The 19703-nt window shown below is 41.2% G+C and overlaps 1 protein-coding gene across 9 annotated transcripts in view; it reads left to right on the forward strand.

The window, feature by feature from the left end:
* LOC122549771 (histone deacetylase 9-like) overlaps window positions 1-19703 on the forward strand; it is a 789364-nt gene that overhangs the window by 709128 nt on the left and 60533 nt on the right. For all 9 annotated transcript variants that reach the window (XM_043689769.1, XM_043689771.1, XM_043689766.1 and 6 more), the window contains one exon: window positions 10075-10193. In XM_043689769.1, the coding sequence (XP_043545704.1) occupies window positions 10075-10193 (119 nt within the window). The remainder of the gene's footprint in view (window positions 1-10074; window positions 10194-19703) is intronic.

A 19703-nucleotide genomic window follows, 5' to 3' on the forward strand; every position in this document is an offset into this window, starting at 1 on the left:
TCCTCGTGGGAGCACGAGGCGGTGCCGATACAGTCATCGATGTAGCGGCGGAAAAGGTGGGGGGTGGTGCCAGTGTAGCTGCGGAAGATGGGCTGTTCCACATATCCTACGAAGAGGCAGGCATAGCTGGGGCCCATGCGGGTGCCCATGGCTACTCCTTTGGTTTGGAGGAAGTGGGAGGATTGGAAAGAGAAGTTGTTCAGGGTGAGGACCAGTTCAGTCAGTCAAAGGAGGGTGTCAGTGGAAGGGTACTGGTTGGTACGGCGGGAAAAGAAGAAGCGGAGGGCTTTGAGTCCTTCGTGATGGGGGATGGAGGTGTACAGGGACTGGATGTCCATGGTGAAGATTTACTTTCGAGTAAGTACACCCTATTTCTATTGAACCAGATATACAATATTAGTTAACACATAGGTTAGATCCTCCCAAGAATCGTCTTTTATGTCCTGATGGGCAGAGCTCATGTTAAAATGTCAGTTAATCTTTCAGGACCAAACTGCCTTGTTCATCATTGCACTCTGAAAAAGTTTTTTTTCTGGTTATTAAATTCTTTATACAATTGGTTCAAGTAATTAAAGTAGATATACTACTATCTCATCAAGTCTCTGACTTTACAGGTTCAGTTGATGAGAGTTTTGACATCCTTCCTGGTTGAGTGTGTGTTGGAATGGGAGGGTTGGTTTTTGAGGAAAGCTGATGTGGATGTTAATCACATATTGGAGGTTTTTTTTAGACTGATCTGGCTCTCGCTGTTGTCCATTAGGTTCATTTGTTGAAATAATTCAAAATTTGGAGACATTGGCCAAGTGATATTGATGTAGTGACCCAAGTAATGTTCCAAGTACTTCGTTCAAATCCGACCAATCATCCAGACTGAGACAGGGATGGGTTGTATGGTTTTTAATTTCAGGTGCTTTTGCTACACTGATAGTGTGCCTACCTCTGAGTAAGGAGGCCCATGTTCAAGTCCTACCTGCTCCAGAGCTATGGAGTAAAATCTCGAAAAAATGGTTGATTAGAAAATGTCTATTTCTCTGGCAGAGAAAAGTTTCTATTGTTTATTGCACATAGACAAAAGGAAATGCAGTCGTGATAGGCTTTGATCTTTACTAAATCTGTGATTTTTATGCACTGTTCCTTCTGATATGTTAATAAAGTCTAACCATTATAATTTGTTACATGTTGCATGACACCACCACACCTGATCAGATCCTGGATCCACACTGTTTGACATTGTTTCAGACTTAGCAAGGAGTTGGATGAAAAATCCTTCAGACAGGTGTTAGTTTAAATCCATGGGGCTTATTTATTGAGTCTTTTGCTTTGGAAGGATGGGGAACTGAGATTTTATTTTCTCCCCATCAGATAATGAAAATTCACATTGAGACACAATGGAATGTTAACTTAATAAAGTTGTGAAGATGATTGTGTCCTTCTTTAGGAGGTTTTTTGACTATTTGGACTCCACATGCAGCTTCACTCGATTTGATTGGGGATGCCTTACAGGTTGGTGTTGGAACCCTGATATGCTCCTAAATTTCTTTTTGGAAAATTGTGGCCCATTATTAGATGTGAGCACATCCAAGATTCAATGAGTGGTAAATATTCATCTCAGACTTTGTCAATTACATGCACAGTGGTGGAGTACAATTTCTTTACTTTGATTCATTGAGAGAAATAGTTGACCACAACTAGGCAAGAGCAGCCGCAAAATACAAACAGGTCAGTCTGATGTGTCCTCATAGTCTGGTGGCAAGTTAATGTTTGCGGCTATGTATGGCACATGTCTGACAGTCAGTTATGAAATCTTTTACCTGTTTATGGATTCCTGGCCACCATTCTGAAATTTGAGGTCGAGCTTTACATTTTATGATGTCCAAGCGTCCTTGATATATCTTGTCACTGAAGGAAGGATAACGAGTCTGCTGTCAAAAATCAACAAGTCATCAGCAACAGTGAAATGTTGTCGGTGTTTGAAATACGTTTTCATAATTAATCCACTTTGTTTCTTTTCTGGTCAGTCTTCTATACATTATAATAATAAAAGCAAATACCACGATGCTGAAAATCTTGAAACAAGTACAAACAATATTGGAGAAACTCAGCAGGTCTGGCAGCAACTGTGGAGAGAGAATGAGAGTTGACACTTCAAGTCCAGTATCTCTCTTTTTGAACTGAAGAAGCAGTCATATTGGATTCAAAGCATTAACTCTGTTTCTCTCTTCACAGATGCTGCCAGACCTGTTGAGTTTCTCCAGCATTCTTTGCTTGCTTCTGTACAGTATTCATATACTATGAGACTTTGTGGATCATTTCTCTCTTCTTCTTTGATGAGATTAAAGTTTGATTGAGTTGTTGGCCTTATTTTTGTTGCTTGAGTAGATGCCTCCATTTTCCAGAAAATTGTTCATCAGCTGGTGTAAGTTTGCCTTTGGAAAGGGCATCTGCCAATACTAATTTCCTTTGAATTTACTTGGTCTGACATGCAAATCTATTATTCAAGACCAAAATTGTTGTATCAGTCGAAACGTTTTTGCCAATTCTTTTTCATCTAATAATGAGACCAGCAGTTTAGATATGGTCACGATAAGCACCATAAGACCCAGCATGAAATCTGAAAATTTATCACAGGCCCGTGTACCCAAGTGGACATCCTTTTTAGATTAGATTAGGTTCCCTGCAGAGTGGAAACAGGCCCTTCGGCCCAAAAGGTCCACGCCAACCCTCCAAAGATTAACCCATCCAGACCCATGTCCCTCTGACTAACACACCCAAAGTTATGGACAATTTAGCATGGCCAATTCACCTGACCTGCACATCTTTGGACTGTGGGAGGAAACCTGATTACCCAGAGGAAACCCACACAGATACGGGGAGAACATGCAAACTCCACACAACAGTCACCCAAGGCTGGAATCGAACCTGGTTCCCTGGTGCTGTGAGGCAGCAGTGCTACCCACTGAGCCACCATGAATTAGTACATATTGAGTTTCCTTATCAGATGATGCTTGGGATGCATAATGTATCATTTTTCTGTCTCCTTCTGACTATTCTAGAAAAAGCATTGCTTCATTACCTGCTTAAAATCACATAACACCAGGTTATAGTCCAACAGGTTTAATTGGAAGCACTAGCTTTTGGGGCGCTGCTCCTTCATCAGGTGGATGAAGATCAACCACCTGATGAAGGAGCGTCGCTCCGAAAGCTAGTGCTTCCAATTAAACCTGTTGGACTATAACCTGGTGTTATGTGATTTTTAACTTTGTGCACCCCAGTCCAACACCAGCATCCCCAAATCTTCATTACCTGTGGCTGAGACATCCATGCAATAATAATTGAAAATAGTGCAATGCAATGGCCGAGACATCTGTGGAAGTCTTGATCTTTCAAAAACCTCTTCATGATGTGACTTCTAACACATCTTTAAGGCTCTTTGAGGTCTGAAGAGTCCATTAATTGTTAGCGAATGGGGCAAGCATTTTCCTGAATGGTTTACTATTCCCAGAAATATTTGTAAGTCACATGCTAACTTTGGAGTAGGAAACTTCTTTACTCCCTTTTTGAGGATCACACTTCAAGCCAACTATCTCAACCATGGAATAGAGTATTTGGAGAACTTTCATTTCTCAATGAGGGGAAGCCTTGCGATCTTAAGACTGTATTTGGTCATAGTTAAAAATCACACAACACCAGGTTATACACCTACAGGCTTAATTAGAAATACTAGCTTTCGGAGCACTGTTCCTTCATCAGGTGGTTGTCAGTATTTGGTCATGTCTTTCTATGTTTTCTGCATAAGTCAAGATATTGTCTCTATGATGTAAAAACCTTCCAATTCCTGTAGAATGTTGAAAATAGTACGTATATTTGAAGATCTTTGGAGCCAAGGCGATTACAAAATGAAATTTATTAAAACAATACTTCCCAAACAGTGATGAGCGTGGTAAGCGATATGAACATTCCACCTGAGGGAACCCGTCAGAAACTACTGTTCACATAATATTTAGTGAAGATGTTGTTTTTAGGGATTTTAGATAAGCCTTCATTCACAATAGCCATGGCATAGATTTCTCTAGCTGCTGCCTTATTAAATTGTGAAAGATTCACACATCTGATCAAACTTTGGTATGATAACTATGCCCTCACATCATTCTTCGTCTCCTACGAGATGAAAGTGAGGACTCCAGATGCTGGAGACCAGAGCTGAAAAATGTGTTGCTGGAAAAGCACAGCAGGTCAGGCAGCATCAAAGGAGCAGGAGAATCGAAGTTTCGGGCATAAGCCCTTCTTCAGGCTTATGCCCGAAATGTCGATTCTCCTGCTCCTTGGATGCAGCCTGACCTGCTGCGCTTTTCCAGCACCACATTTTTCAGCTCCTATGAGATGACACCTATGTTGGTCATCTCTATAATTGACTTCTTTTTTAGTTACTGTCTTAAAGGATTAAGATTCTTTAGAGATGTGTACACACATTGATTCAACATCTTTTCTTAACACAGTTTAAGGTATTATTTTCAAAACTGCTCTTATCTTTGTTTGTGAGTTCTTGTATGTGGCCTCAAGGGCTGTCCTGAGGAATATTCTCTCCTTACATGGAGTCAGGACACAAATATTGGGCACCAAATCCCTCCCACCTCTCCAGTGCTATGATTCCCTGTTATGGGATATCTTCGCCTATAATTACAAAGAGGGGGTGAATCAGAGAGAAACAAATGGGTGGCACAGCTGTTATGACTGGTGTACGTGGGATAAAGATGTTGACATGTTCTGAAAAAAGTGAGGAGGCAGTGGGGAGGACACAGGATTAGTAGTGTGGGAGATTGGGACCGAGCAGAAGTGAGTAAGGGAAAGTTTTGCTTGCATCAGAGAGGGTATCAGAACATGAGCCTTGGTGGGCACTGGGTGCAGAGGCAAGAATAGAGCAAATGTGAGATAACAGGGTCTGACATTTACCCTGGAAAAGCCGAGAAGGTAATCAAACTTTCTGCATGGCCACCCAGTCCTCCAAATCCTGGAGACGGCACAGACTGGGTGCTGATCTCTGACCAGGATGGAATGCTCCAGTGGATTACATATAACATGCATATATCATGAGTGCTGAAGAAGCCATTGAAATTAGTTTTTAACAAGCATTAATTACTTAAAATATCTTCACCCTTTGTAGTTTTGTTAGTTGTTAACTTCCTTCAGGTGAAATCTTCCTGGATAACCCTTTCTTAGAATGTCCTCACCAAGCGTTATTTATAATGATCATAAAATAAATCAATCTGTAATTAGAAATAGTTTCCATGCTATATACGCAGATCAAAGGGGACTATACTATGCATTATAAATCTGTCAAAGGTCATTCAAAGTCTGTTTAGGACCAACAGTAAAACTCAGCAGGCCAGGTTCAGGAATAAAATAACAGCTCTCAATTGGCACATATTAAAAGAACTCTATGAAACTCAATGCCTGTTAGTGCATGCACTCCATGGGGGTTCTTCTGCTCAGCATCACAGGAGTGTGTCTGCATCGAAACTGCTTGTCTGAGTGAGTGAATCTATAGAATACTGAGGATGACTGAGGATAAGTTTATCAAAACAGGTTTTCCTCAAGACATCAGTTGTGTGACAGATCGAAATCTAATTTTAAATACTCCTTTGGGCAGATCCTCCAAATATTATTCCTGGTGTGATGCTTCCAATTTCTGTGAATACCAAAAAATTAAGCCAGTCCTGCTTAAATCCATGTCTGAATTCCAGATACACATGTACAGTGCACAAGGCTCTGTACCAGAAGCATATGTTTGTAAAATGACATTCTGTACACTTAATCTAACACTAACATTGCTTTATTAATCAACTCAAAACGTCCTATTGCATTGTAGTTCCCACCTTATTGAAAACCATACCATTTTAATGATAATTTTAGGCAGTTTATTACAAATGCTGATCTCAAGTAGCTAGCTGTACAGAAGAGTCAATAGATCTCAGTAAATTGGTGGCTCTCAGATCAATGTCTTGTGAGTGACAGTGGAGCTTTGGATATTTCCACTTGTACATTTGTGCCAAAATACACCCAATAGCCTCTGAAATCTGATTAAATATGATTATTTGGAGACAGCCAACATTACAAGCAATGAATGTGAAGTTCAAGATTCCTCTATGGTCTTATTTAACATATAAAATGTGGAATCAAATAGATTGCAGCTATGTAATGGCTAGGATTCAAGGTTCAATGACTGTAACTATCTCCTGAAAATGTGCTCACACCTATTAACTAGACCATGTCCTGCAATCAATGACATGTTTCCTGAATTAGTAGTTCCTGAAAGTGCAAGTTTTGGACTGATTTAATTGCAATGTTACCTCACACCAAAATCAATAGTAAGAATATTAAACACATTTTGTTTTCTTTTGCATCAGAATCATTTATTTTAATATTCTCAATCGAATAAAACCAGGACCCTGTAATTCTGCAGAGCTAACTCTAATCTGCTGCTGTAAATTTGGCAGCGGGCCGAAAGAAGCCCCAGAGAAATGACATAAGCAGTCATTTTCAGCCATTTACACCATTTCTCTGGGAGTTCTGCCAGTCTCCCACTGAGGGAACAGCAGGAGACCAGCAGAACCCCTGCAGAAATATTTTAACTCCACTGATTCGACATTTGAGCAAATAGTCTCACATGTAATAATCTTTGTTTCCCAGAGAGTTTTCTGCTAGATTTTAATATTCAGCAGTCGTCCATTATGCTGAGAATTCCACCAATAAGTGATGTCATTCGTCTGTTAACATTTACATATCACATTGAAATTTAAAGGAAGGTTAATCAAACTCATACGGTCTTCAAAGTGGGACTTCAAAACCCAAATTCAAGCTTAACAGGATTAGGGAGCATAAAAGAAAATGGCCCAAGGAGGGCAAAGGGACAGGAGGACATGGAGTGGGGAATGGCAAAAGAGAAGAGAAGAGGAGAGAAAAGAGAGAACAGATTAAAGCAGAATGAAGAAAATAGAGCTAGAGGTAAAAGGAAGGGTAGGAGGAAGCCTAGAAGGGGAGGGAGAACAACATTCATAGGTAGAGTTTGCAATCCCACGGACAATAGCCTGTTTTTGTTATTCCAAAATTTCCCTGTAATTATATTTTATTTCAAACCTTTACATGGTCACATCAACATGTAGAATTGGTATTGTAGCTAAATTGTAACGTTTTTGCAATGCAATTTCTCGTGAAGATAGAATAACATAGGCCATTTCAATGCATTTGAAATTGACTATAGCAATTTTAATGTACAGCAGATATTAAAGGAGCAATTTCCTTTAATTCATATACACAAGGGAGGATTTTGCCAGTCTACAACAGCGGAACCTATCTAGATAGACGCATGGACTCTGGATTCATCCCTCTGATTTGATTACCTCTTCTCCAAAATGTGTTCTCTTAGTAAGATATCATTGTGGAAGTGGAGCCTTAACAATTTACTTCCATGTTGGAAAAACATTTGAAATATATTAGAACAGATTTTTAAAAAAATATGGAATTATGTTTGAAATAAAACCTTCAGAAGGTGTTGGAAATATTCAATACATCTGACAGCCTCCGTGGAAAGAAACACAGTTAACACTTTAGGTTTGGCCCTTTCACCAGAATTGTAAAAGGCTAGAAATATATCAGTTTAAGAAAGTACTGAGGCAAAGAAAGGTGCAGTGTGATGAAGGGGCAGGAAGAATAACATTGAAAATCTGTGACAGGGAAAGAGAGATTAAATCTGAAAAGGGTGAAGGGACAAGGCAAAAGGAGATATCAACTGGACAAAAAGAAAAAAAAAACAAATGATGCATTCAGATGAGTAGTAAATAGGAAAAGCAAAACCATCATGAATAGCAATAAGATTCACTTTGATGAAGAATTAAGGTAGATTAGCTCATAAAAACAATTGACTGCAAGACTCTCATAGCAATGGATTTCAGGGCCTATCACATATGTTTGCATTCATAATTAAACTTGTTTTTGGTAAAGAGCATGGTTTGTCAGTTAAGAATGTATAGAAAGATAATATAACATTCTTTCTATCCTTTGCTGTTGGGATGGTGAAGATAATAAGCAAGTATTTTGCATCAGTGTTTACTGTGGAGAAGGACATGGAAGATATAGAATGCGTGGAAGTAGATGGTGACATCTTGAAAAATGTCCATATTACAGAGGATGAAGTGCTGGATGTCTTGAAATGCATAAAAGTGATAAATCCCTAGGACCTGGCCAGGTATACCCTAGAGATCTATGGGAAGCTATGGAAGTGATTGCTGGGCCCCTTGCTGAGATATTTGTATCATCGATTGTCACAGGTGAGGTGCCGGAAGACTGGAGGTTGGCTACTGTGGTGCCACTATTTAAGAAAGGTGGTAAGGAAAAGCTAGGGATCTATAGATAATAAACCACCTGACATCGGTGGTGAGCAAGTTGTTAGAGGGAATCCTGAGGGACAGGATGTACATGTATTTGGAAAGGCAAGGACTGATGCGGGATTGTCAGCATGGCTTTATGCGTGGGAAATCATGTCTCACAAACTTGATTGAGTTTTTTGAAGTAACAAAGAGGATTGATGAGGGCAGGGTGGTAGACACAATCTATATAGACTTCAGTAAAGTGTTCGACAAGGTTCCTCATGGTAGACTGGTTAGCAACGTTAGATCTCATGGAATATAGGAATAACTAGCCATTTGAATACAGAACTGGCTCAAAGATAGAAGATGGTGGTGGTGGAGAGTTGTTTTTCAGATTGGAGGCCTGTAACCAATGGTGTGCCACAAGGATAGGTGCTGGGTCCACTGCTTTTCATCATTTATATAAATGTCCTGGATGTGAACATGGGAGGTGTAGTTAGTAAGTTAGCAGATGACACCAAAATTGGAGGTGTAGTGGACAGCGAAGAAGGTTACCTAGAGTACAGTGGGATCTTGATTAGATGTGCTAAGGGCTGAGAAGTGGGAGATAGAATTTAATTTAGATAAATGCGAGGTACTGCATTTTCGAAAAGCAAATCAGAGCAGGACTTATACACTTAATGGTAAGGTCCTTGGGAGTGCTGCTGAACAAAAAGACCTCGGAGTGCAGATTCATAGTTCCTTGAAAGTAGAATCGCAGCTAGCTAGGATAGTGAAGAAGGTGTTTGGTAAGTTTTCCTTTATTGGTTAGGGCATTAAGTATAGGAGTTGGGAGGCCATGTTGCAACTGTACAGTACATTGGTTAGGCCACTGTTGGAATATTACGTGCAGTTCTGGTCTCCTTCCTATCGGAAGGTTGTTGCAAAAGTTGAAAGGGTTCAGAAAAGATTTACAAGGATGTTGCCAGGGTTGGAGAATTTGAGCTATGAGGAGAGGCTGAATAGGCTGGGGCTGTTTTCCTTGGAGCGTTGAAGGCTAAGGGTTGACCTTATAGAGGTTTATAATATCATGAAGGGCGTGGATAGGATAAATAACCAAGATCATTTCCCTGGTGTGGGGGAGTCCAGAACTAGAGGGCATAGGTTTTGGGTGAGAGGGGAAAGGTATAAAAGGGACCTAAGGAGCAACTTTTTCACACAGAGGGTGGTGCATGATGCTGCCTGAACTGCTGTGCTCTTCCAGTACCACTAATCCAGAATCTGGTTTCCAGCATCTGCAGTCATTGTTTTTACCTCAGCATTTAAAGGACATCTGGATGGGTACAGGTTTAAAGGGATATGGGCCAAGTGCTGGCAAATAGGACTAGATTAGCTTAAGATATCTGGTTGGCATGGACGAGTTGGACTGAAGGGTCTGTTTCCGTGCTGTTTCTTCTCTATGACTCTATGACTCTATTGCCTGCTCAAAATTTAAAATTGATTTCAGAGAGTAACACTTCACAATTTTTGAAGCAAAAGGCTGTGCAACTAAAATCTTAAATGATAGTCAACTGATTTAGAATTGTAATACAAGGTTTTCTGTGTAATTTATGGAAAAGTACATTTCTTGTAACAAGAAAGCAGATCCTGAATTTTTCCAGGTGGCTTGCTGTGAGAATGAAGTTAAGCATTTACTCCAGACCCGCTCATAGTTTTTATCATTGTCCCACAGGACTGTGGTCATGCCAATCGCCAGTGAGTTCAATCCAGATGTAGTTTTGGTATCAGCTGGTTTTGATGCGGTCGAAGGTCATGCCTCTCCGTTGGGTGGATACAAAGTCAAAGCCAAATGTAAGTCCTTCCAGTTCTATTCTTTGACTAAGATTGCACAGTAGGGAAACCTGTGAAAAACAAACACTCAAAGCACAACTCTGATTTTGGTTTCTGTTCCATCAGGTTATGTCCCCCTCCCATTATAACGTAGACTGCTCCTGTCTTCTATGCATGTTGGAGATCTGACAAATGAGTCTATAAACTACTGCATAACTTCCCCGGCAGGAAGGTTCTTCATCACTCCTCCCTTCCAACTGTTGAACTTGGCTGATTCATTTGGCTCAGTCCCCAATACTTATTTCAACTCAGAACGTTTTGACTGATAGCAGTTTCACAGTCTTTCAAAATAATAAAACAAATTGTGGAAACCATTTATAGAAACGTGTCATTTGACAACATTTTATTCTTTACTCAATATTTTCAACATTAAATCTCAGACTGAAAGTTGCAGTTTCTATGCTATTGGAGAGATGATATAACATTGCTCTTTCAGGGATTTTGCACAGCGTCAGCATATATTGGCGTTGAGACAACGAATTCAACAGTCTGCGTAGAATAACTTTTGGATTCTTCTCAAAGCTTTACATTCACAAAATCGACTTCATCTATCGCGGTATTTGCACACCAATACCCGTTTCATGCCATCTCAGTTTGCTGAAATGAAAATCATCTGTCCAAGCTGAGAGTGTGGACTCTATCTTGAATTCAAGGTTATGGCGCCAGCTATAGAGATGGTGCACGAGATAATTGAGGAGTTTGTAAGAGTTGCACTGGCAAAGTCCCTCAGCATAATCTGTGTTGTAGGTCGACTTGAGTGGGTTCGTGATCCGTAAGCCTTTTGGGACCTTTCCTGCTTTCTTTCATTTCTGTAGAAACCTAATGTCTGTGTTGATATGCGCAATCTTCTTAGAGATCCTCTCCTCTGTGAGCCAGCAGTTAGTGGCGTTGATGGTAACCATGGTGTTGGACTGGTGTGGACAAAGTTAAAAATCACACAACACCAGGTAATCGTCCAACAGGTTTATTTGGAAGCTCTAGGTTTCCTTCATCAGGTGGTTGTGGCGTATAAGATCATAAGACACAGAATTTATTACAAAAGATTACAATGTCACACAGTGATACATTGAACAAACCTGGATTGTTAAGTCTTCCATCTTTTAGAATGCAGATTTCAGTTCATTAATATATAAATCCCAGAGCTCCTTTTAAGTCAACTTAACAAGATAACTTATGGTTTTATAACAAAAGGTGACATCTCAGCTCAGACAATGCATTAAAAGTGTTAGGTCAGAGTCTGTCTGTATCCCGATCTTGTGTCAGAATGGTTCCACACCTCTCACAAACTCCTCAATCATCTCGTGCACCAACTCCATAGGCACAATAACCTTGAAATCTCAGCTTGTGCGTAAGATATAACAGAACAGTTATGCAACACTGTCAAGCAGACAAGATGACAGAACTGCACCACATACATGCACACCAAGAACAAGAAACTGGAGAAACTTGGCATTAGCACCAACAGCCATACGTCCCCGGCACCACAGTTCATCACCACGGGGAAATCAATTGTCAACTTATTGGACCACACACTTCAACCAGAAGAGATTGAAGTTCTCACCGAGGGCTCAATTTCTGCCCCAGCACCAAAATGGACCCCATTGTTCTTGCAGCAGACATGGAAGAATTTATCAGATGAATGAGACTGTCGGAATTCTTCAAAGATGTCAGCAGTGACTCCAATGAGCCAACCGATGAACTGGAACAGTCATCAGAGAAATCTGTAGAGGAGCGACCAAAGAAGGAGTTGATTTGGACCCCTCTGGAGGGCCGCTGCCCTGGGCTTGACATATATGCTCAAACGAGGTAAAAGCAATGACTGCAGATGGTGGAAACCAGATTCTGGATTAGTGGTGCTGGAAGAGCACACCAGTTCAGGCAGCATCTGAGGAGCAGTAAAATCGATGTTTCGGGCAAAAGCCCGTCATCATTCCTGATGAAGGGCTTTTGCCCGAAACGTCGATTTTACTGCTCCTCGGATGCTGCCTGAACTGCTGTGCTCTTCCAGCACCACTAATCCAGATATATGCTCAAACTATGATTCATCAGCTGCACCCACAAGGTAGGGCAAAACATCACCCGATCACAGTGCAATACCATCCATGCTCTCAAAACCAATCACAACATTGTCATCAAACCAGTAGATAAAGGAGGAGCCATCATCATTCAGAACAGAACAGATTACTGCAAGGAAGTGTACCAACAACTGAACAACCAGGAACACTACAGGCAACTACCAGCCAATCCGTTCAATGGACACACCCGTGAACTAAATACATTGATCAAGACTTTTGATCCAGTCCTTCAGGGTTCCGTCTGTGCTCTCATCACATGTACTTCTCACGTCGAGGACTTCTACTGCCTTCCAAAGATACACAAAGTCAACACACCAGGACGAACAATCATATCAGGCCATGGAATCCTGTGTGAGAACTTCTCTGGCTATGTTGAAGGCATCTTGAAACCCATTGTACAGGGGACCCCCAGCTTCTGTTGCGACACTACAGATTGCTTACAGAAACACAGCAGCCACGGACCAGTCAAACTGGGAAGATTCCTCGTCACAATGGATGTTTCGGCACTCTACACCTGCATCCCCCACAATGACGGCATCTCTGCAGCAGCCTCAGTACTCAACACCAACAACTGCCGATCTCTAAGCACCATCCTACAACTCATCCACTTCATCCTTCACCACTTTCACCTTTGACAACCAGTTCTTCACATGGAACAGCCATGGGGACTAAATTTGCACCCCAATATGCCAACATTTTCATGCACAAGTTTGAACAAGACTTCTTTGCTGCATAGAACCTCCAACCAACACTATACACTGAATATATTGACAACATTTTCCTCCTCTGGACCCATGGCAAGGAGTCACTGAAACAACTACACAGGTATATCAAATGGGTTTCATCCCACCATCAAACTTACCATGGACTACTCTTTAGTATCTGTCTCATTCTTGGACAGATGCATCTCCATCAAGAATGGACATCTCAGCACCACACTCTACCACAAACCCACAGATAACCTCACAATGCTACACTTTTCCAGTTTCCAGCTGAAATACATTAAAACAGCTACCCCCTACGGACAAGCCCTCCACATACACAGGATCTGTTCAGATGAGGAGGAACGTGACAAATGCCTGAAGGTGTTGAAGAACACCCTCATAAGAACAGGGTACAGTGCTCAACGTATCAATCACCAGTTCCGATGTGTCACAATGAGGACTGTAATGATGTCCTCAGGAGACAGACATGGGATACGACATAAGGATACCCTTCATTGTCCAGTACTTTCTGGGAGCAGAAAAGCTATGCCATGTTCTTCACAGCCTGAAACACATTATTGATGAAATTGAGCATTTTGCCAAGACCTTCTCTATGCCTCCACTTCTCACCTTTAAACAACCACCAAACCTTAAACAGATCATTGTTCGCAGCAAACTGCCCAGCCTTCAGGACAACATCGACCACAATACCACACAACCCTGTCATGTCAACCCTTTCATCTCAAGATATTTCAGAGTGTCAACATGGATACTACTATTACAAGTGGGGACACCACCCACCATGTATACGGCAGGTACTCATGTGACTCAGCCAACATTGTCTACCTCATACACTGCAGGAAATGATGCCCCAAGTCATGGTACATTTGCGAGATCAAGCAGACGCTATGACAACAGATGAATGGACACCGCACAACAATCAACAGACAGGGTTGCTCTCTCCCAATCAGGGAACACTCAGTGGTCAGGGACATTTGGCCTCGGATCTTCAGGTGACCATCCTCCAAGTCAGACTTTGGGACAGGTAACAACGCAAAGTGCCAGAACAGGGGTTGATAGCCAAGTTTGATATCCATGAAGATGGCCTCAACTGGGATCTTGGGTTTACGTCGCACTATAGGTGACTCCATTACACTATACACATTGTCACACACATGTACATAAGCACACATACACACACACACTCTTACATACTCACACTCACACAAACCCTCTCTCATATACACACACATACACATCCCACGTTCACACCCATGCACACACCATCTCACAGGCTTATACTCCATTACACCCACACACACACTTTACCAAGCTTTCACACACGCAAACACATTCTCTCATGTGCATTCACACTCACGTGCACACTCACACTCTCTCTCTCTCTCTCATGCATGCGCACACACAAAGCGAGCACAAACACACAGACCCACACACACAAGTCTACGGGGTGAATTTGTATTTGCAGAATTATATTTGCAGATACATTTTATTTTGCTCAAAAAATGCACAATCTGTAGGCAGTCAACGCAGGCAGTCAATCCATGTAATATTTTGTAAATTCCATTTTGGAAATAGAACCAATCTGACTCAAGATTAGGATACAAACAGACTCTGACCTCACACCTTTAATTTGGAGGAGCCAGTGTTGGACTTGAGCGAACAAGATTAAAAATCACAGAACACCGGGTTCTAGTCCAACAGGTATATTTGGAAGCATTAGCTTTCGGAACACTGCTCCTTTGTAAGGTTCACCGCTTGATGAAGGAGTGGCACTCCGATAGCTAGTGCTTCCAAACCAACCTGTTGGACTATAACCCGGTGTTGTGTGATTTATAACCTTGTCATACCTTTAATACATTGTCTAAGCTGAGATTACATCTTTTGTTATAAAACCTTAAGTTATCTTGAGAATGTGACTTGAATGTCTCCATATGTAGACTACAGCTTTTATGCTCTGCTGTGTGCGGAAACTTGTGTCATCAGGCATAAATGCTTTGTAACTAAGTGAGAGGTAGCATTAAAGTGCAAAGGTGTACAAAGTCTGTTGCCTTTCCACTGGTTTGTTCAACAATTCAAGCTTCTGACTATTTGACCGCCATCATTTGCTGAATTGTCTGCATCCTCTCAGATGTCACATTCTCTCCACTTTGATTATCTGTGCACGAGGGGTTCACTGCATTCTTAAAATCCTTGAAAATTAGAACATAATATTAAAGCAAATACTATGGACCATGGAAATTGAAATAAAAATGGAAGTGGAAAATACTGGAAATACTCAGCAGGTCAGACAGTAGTATTGAACTTTAACACGTTTCCACTTGACAGTCATTTATGGTATCATCTTCCATTAATACCTGCTGAACCTGGCCCTACCACTTAGCTCTGTCAATCCTTGTGCTGCACCATTCCCCTGCTGAAGCCACTGTGGTAATGACAGTCGATTATCCCACTCTCACATAGTAACCCAGGTCCTCCAATACATTAGCATCTCCCACCATCATGTATTCAGTTTCTCCCTTCATCAATATTGTCCCCTCTGCATCCAGCACACTTCTTCCATTCAACGTCCCTAGCACAGCTGTGGCTTCTGATAACCACTGGAGGGTGCTCTGAGACGCGGGAGGCCTGGAAGACCAAGCAGTGAGCTGGAGATGCTCTGCACCCTCTCCGTCCTCCAGGTCATGAATTGTTGTTGTCTAGTTCCTATCTAGTGTGTGGGAGAATAGGTGACTGCATATCAGTGAGGTGAGATTGGATACTAATGGCATGCTAATGGATTCAAACAGGCCTCTCACTGCTCATGGTGAGATTCACCATTCAAAACATGGTTGGAGAATTAGACTTTATTTTCTTGACATCGAGAATCTTGTTTCTTCTGCACTTGCCAATATTTTCCTAACTTGGGCATCATTACTTAATTCAGAGTCTGGAAAGATTTCATTCAAACTAAAAGTTTAGAATTGAAAGTTATTCTTCTTAGATGCTGTCCAACCTTCTGTGTTTCTAGCACTTTCCAATGTTGTTTAAGAAAATAAAATGTTTTAAAGCATCCATATTTTTAAATCCAGCAAGTAAGTGATTGCAGTTTCACAGGGAGGGAACTTCTGATGAATACAGTTTATGCCCATTTCTTTTGGTAATAAATGAACTGCTGAAATATGGATGGTCTCAAACATCTTGAATGTCATCGAAGCTTCACCCATTCTGAGGAGTGCAGCATATTCGACTGGATTTTCTAAGGAGTGACAATTTCAAATGGATTGCCACTCTATTCCTATTTTACAAAATGAAAGAGCTCTATATTTCTGACAAGAGATTCCCATCAGGGCTCTTTCAGAAATATGGAGCGATATGCCCATTCTAACAGGCCCCTCATAATGTGGAACATTTGGAGGGAAGCAAACCACACCCCCATTTTACAGCAGTCAGCTGCCTTATTCTGAAGTTTATCAGTCAGAATCACAGACAGACATTTAGACAGCTGCTGCCAAATGGTAACTATATGAAGTGTGAGATGAGGATACCAGACGGGTAATATGCCAAGTGGGTAGGCTATAGACTGTCAAGCAATGTCAACTAGGCAGGAGGTAGACTGTAGGCAGTGTCAAGTGAGTAGGAAGTAGAGTGTCAAGCAGTGCCAAATGAGAATAGAGTAGAGTGGCAGACAATGTCACATGGGTAGGGAGTAGACTCTCAGGTAATGTCAAAAAAGCAGGAAGTAAACAGTCAGGCAGTGTCATGTGGTTTAGACATAGAGTGTAAGGAGTGTCAAATGGGTAGGAAATAGAGTACTAGAAGGAAGGTGTCATGCAGCAAGGGTGCCAGATAAGGAGGGTATCAATATTCAAGGTGACAAGAGGGTCAGGTGAGTGGAGAATTAAGGGTAAGTCAGGGTTGGTGAAAGATATTGGGCCCAACAGGGGAGGATTTGTTTCAGGGTGCTGGGTGTCAGGACAGCTGTGTGTCTGGTCCTGGGAGGGGGCAGTGGGCATCGGTTCCAGGGTGAGCATTGGGGTGGGGTGTAGTCTGGACAGATGCCAGTTTTGAAAGCAGGGCTGGGGTTTAAGTCTGGAATGTGGGAAAGGGGTTTAGCTTCCTTGTGGGAGGGGTGTTCGAAAGCAATGGGGCTGGTCCATGGGCGAGGGTGGGGTTCTGGTCCAGTGGCAGGGCAGGTCTGTTTGGCATGGAGTGAAAGGGTTCAAGATCTAGAGGTGCTCTGGAGGAGGTATTTTTTGAGGAGGCAGGAGTTTGGGGAAAGTAGGTCATAAATTTAATTTATACTGAGAGAATAGAATAGGCAGTTAATCATCTAACTTTTCCCATGTAACCATTTACTTAACTGCATCAGAACCCTTCGTATTCTCTGCCTTAAATGGATACTTTCAGAAGCTTCCAGGCAAAGTGGAATAGCCTAGGAAAATCTTCAACTTCCCCAGAAATTACTTGGAAGTCTGCTGCAATGGAGTTTCTACAGGATCCTCCTGCACGACTCCCTGCACAACACTGGAAAAAATATTATTGGACCACTGGAAATTCCAGGCAAATCTTTACACTCTGTCTTAAGTCTTGTAGATTGTGAAAGGCAATGACAGATCAAGAGGTGAGCCAAAGTGCATTCCACCTAAATTCTTCTCTGTTTCATACCATGACATAGCAGGTACAGATAAGCTTCTGATCAACGGAAACTATCAAGGCTCTTCTGATGAAGGGTCACTGGACCCACAACATTAACTCTGCTTTCTTGCCACTGATTCTACCAAACTTGCTGAGTTTCCCTTGCAATTTTTCTTTTTGTTTCAGATTTTCAGCATCCACAATTCTTGGTTTTATGTTATTATTATTATGTCATGGTGTTGATGCTGAAACTTTTTGTAATGGGTCTGTCATTCAAGTTCAAGGGGAAATAACTAAGCTGGATCTTATCTGAGATGGTCATATCTTCCACTTAGTCTGAGAAAGGGAGCATTATCTCTTTCCTTGGAATGACAAGGTCGCCTTATAAATCCATGCAACTTATGAGGAAGATGGGCATTTAACTTAAAACACATCCTGAAATACAATCATGACCTTCACAAAATGGTCAGTTGACTTATTTTGTGGTTTCTGTAGGAATGTAGGAGCTGGAGTAGGCCATTCAGTCTGTCAATTCTGGTCTACCATTCTAGATCATGGCTGATCATCTCCTTGGTGCCACTGTCCCCCACTATCTCCATATTCCATAATGTCTTTAGTCTCCAGAAAGCTATTTATTTCTATCTTGAACCTGCTCAATGATTGAGTTTCCACAAATCCCTTGAATAGAAAATTCCAAAGATTCACCACCACCTGAATAAAGGAATTCCTCCCCATCTCGCCCAGAAATGGCCAACCTTTTATGAACAGATTAAGTTTCATGGATTTAGAGTCACCATCTATTCTGTCACGTCCTATAAGAATTTTATAACTTTCAGTGAGATCACCTACCATTCTTCAAAACTCGAGGCAATACAGATCCAGTTTTATAAATCTCTCCTCACAGGATCAGGGATTAATCTGCGAACTTTCATTGAACCCCCGCACTGGCAAGTCTATCCTTCCTCAAAAAAAAAACCATAACTGTATACAGTATCCTGGCAACATTCTTAACAAAACTCTATAGCAAGACATCTTCACTTCTGTGCTCAAATCCCCTTGAAATGAATACCAACATATTGTTTCCACTCATATTTCTTTCCTGCACTTGCAGGTTAGTTTTTAGTGTCTCATATACAAGATGACTCACATTTCCCAAATTCTTATCCTTTAAGAATTTTTATAACTTTGTGTTTTTCGACAAAGGTGAATACCCTCACACATATTTATATCAGATTCCATTTGCCAGATTTTTGCCCATTTCCTTAGCATATCCAATTCCTCTTGAAGCCTTTTTACATATTCTGACCAACTTATTTTCCCATCAAATTTGGGGTCATCAGCAAATTTGGAAATAGGTTTAAGGAATTGATCCCTATGTCCAAATCGTTTACACAGATTGTGAACAGCTATGGACCAAAGACTAATCCTTGTAGTGTCCCACTAGTTACAGCCTGCCATCCTGAGAGTGATCTTTTTATTCCTACATTCTCCTTTCTGCTGAATTAACAAAGTATCAATCCATATTTGAACAAATGTAGACAAATGCAGTCTAATTTTATTTACTCTCCTTCTGCGTGAGTCCTTATGAGAAGCATTGAAAATCCAAACATACTACACCCACTGGTTATCTTTTGTCTGTGCATCAAGTAACATTCTCAAAAAACTCATAAAAGTTTGTCAGACAGAATTTCCTTTCCATAAATCCATATTGACTCTGCTTGATTTACCATTCTTTTCTAAATATTCGGTCACTAAATCCTGTAACAGATTCTACCATTTTACCTATACTATAAACAAATTAGACAATAGACAATAAGTGCAGGAGTAGGCCATTCTGCCCTTCGAGCCTGCACCACCATTCAATATGATCATGGCTGATCATCCTTAATCAGTATCCTGTTCCTGCCTTATCTCCATAACCCTTGATTCCACAATCCTTGAGAGCTCTATCCAACTCTTTCTTAAATGAATCCAGAAACTGGGCATCCACTGCCCTCTGGGACAGAGCATTCCACACAGCCACCACTCTCTGGGTAAAGAAGTTTCTCCTCATCTCT

Source organism: Chiloscyllium plagiosum, chromosome 5 (assembly GCF_004010195.1).
Source record: "Chiloscyllium plagiosum isolate BGI_BamShark_2017 chromosome 5, ASM401019v2, whole genome shotgun sequence".
Taxonomy (NCBI): domain Eukaryota; kingdom Metazoa; phylum Chordata; class Chondrichthyes; order Orectolobiformes; family Hemiscylliidae; genus Chiloscyllium; species Chiloscyllium plagiosum.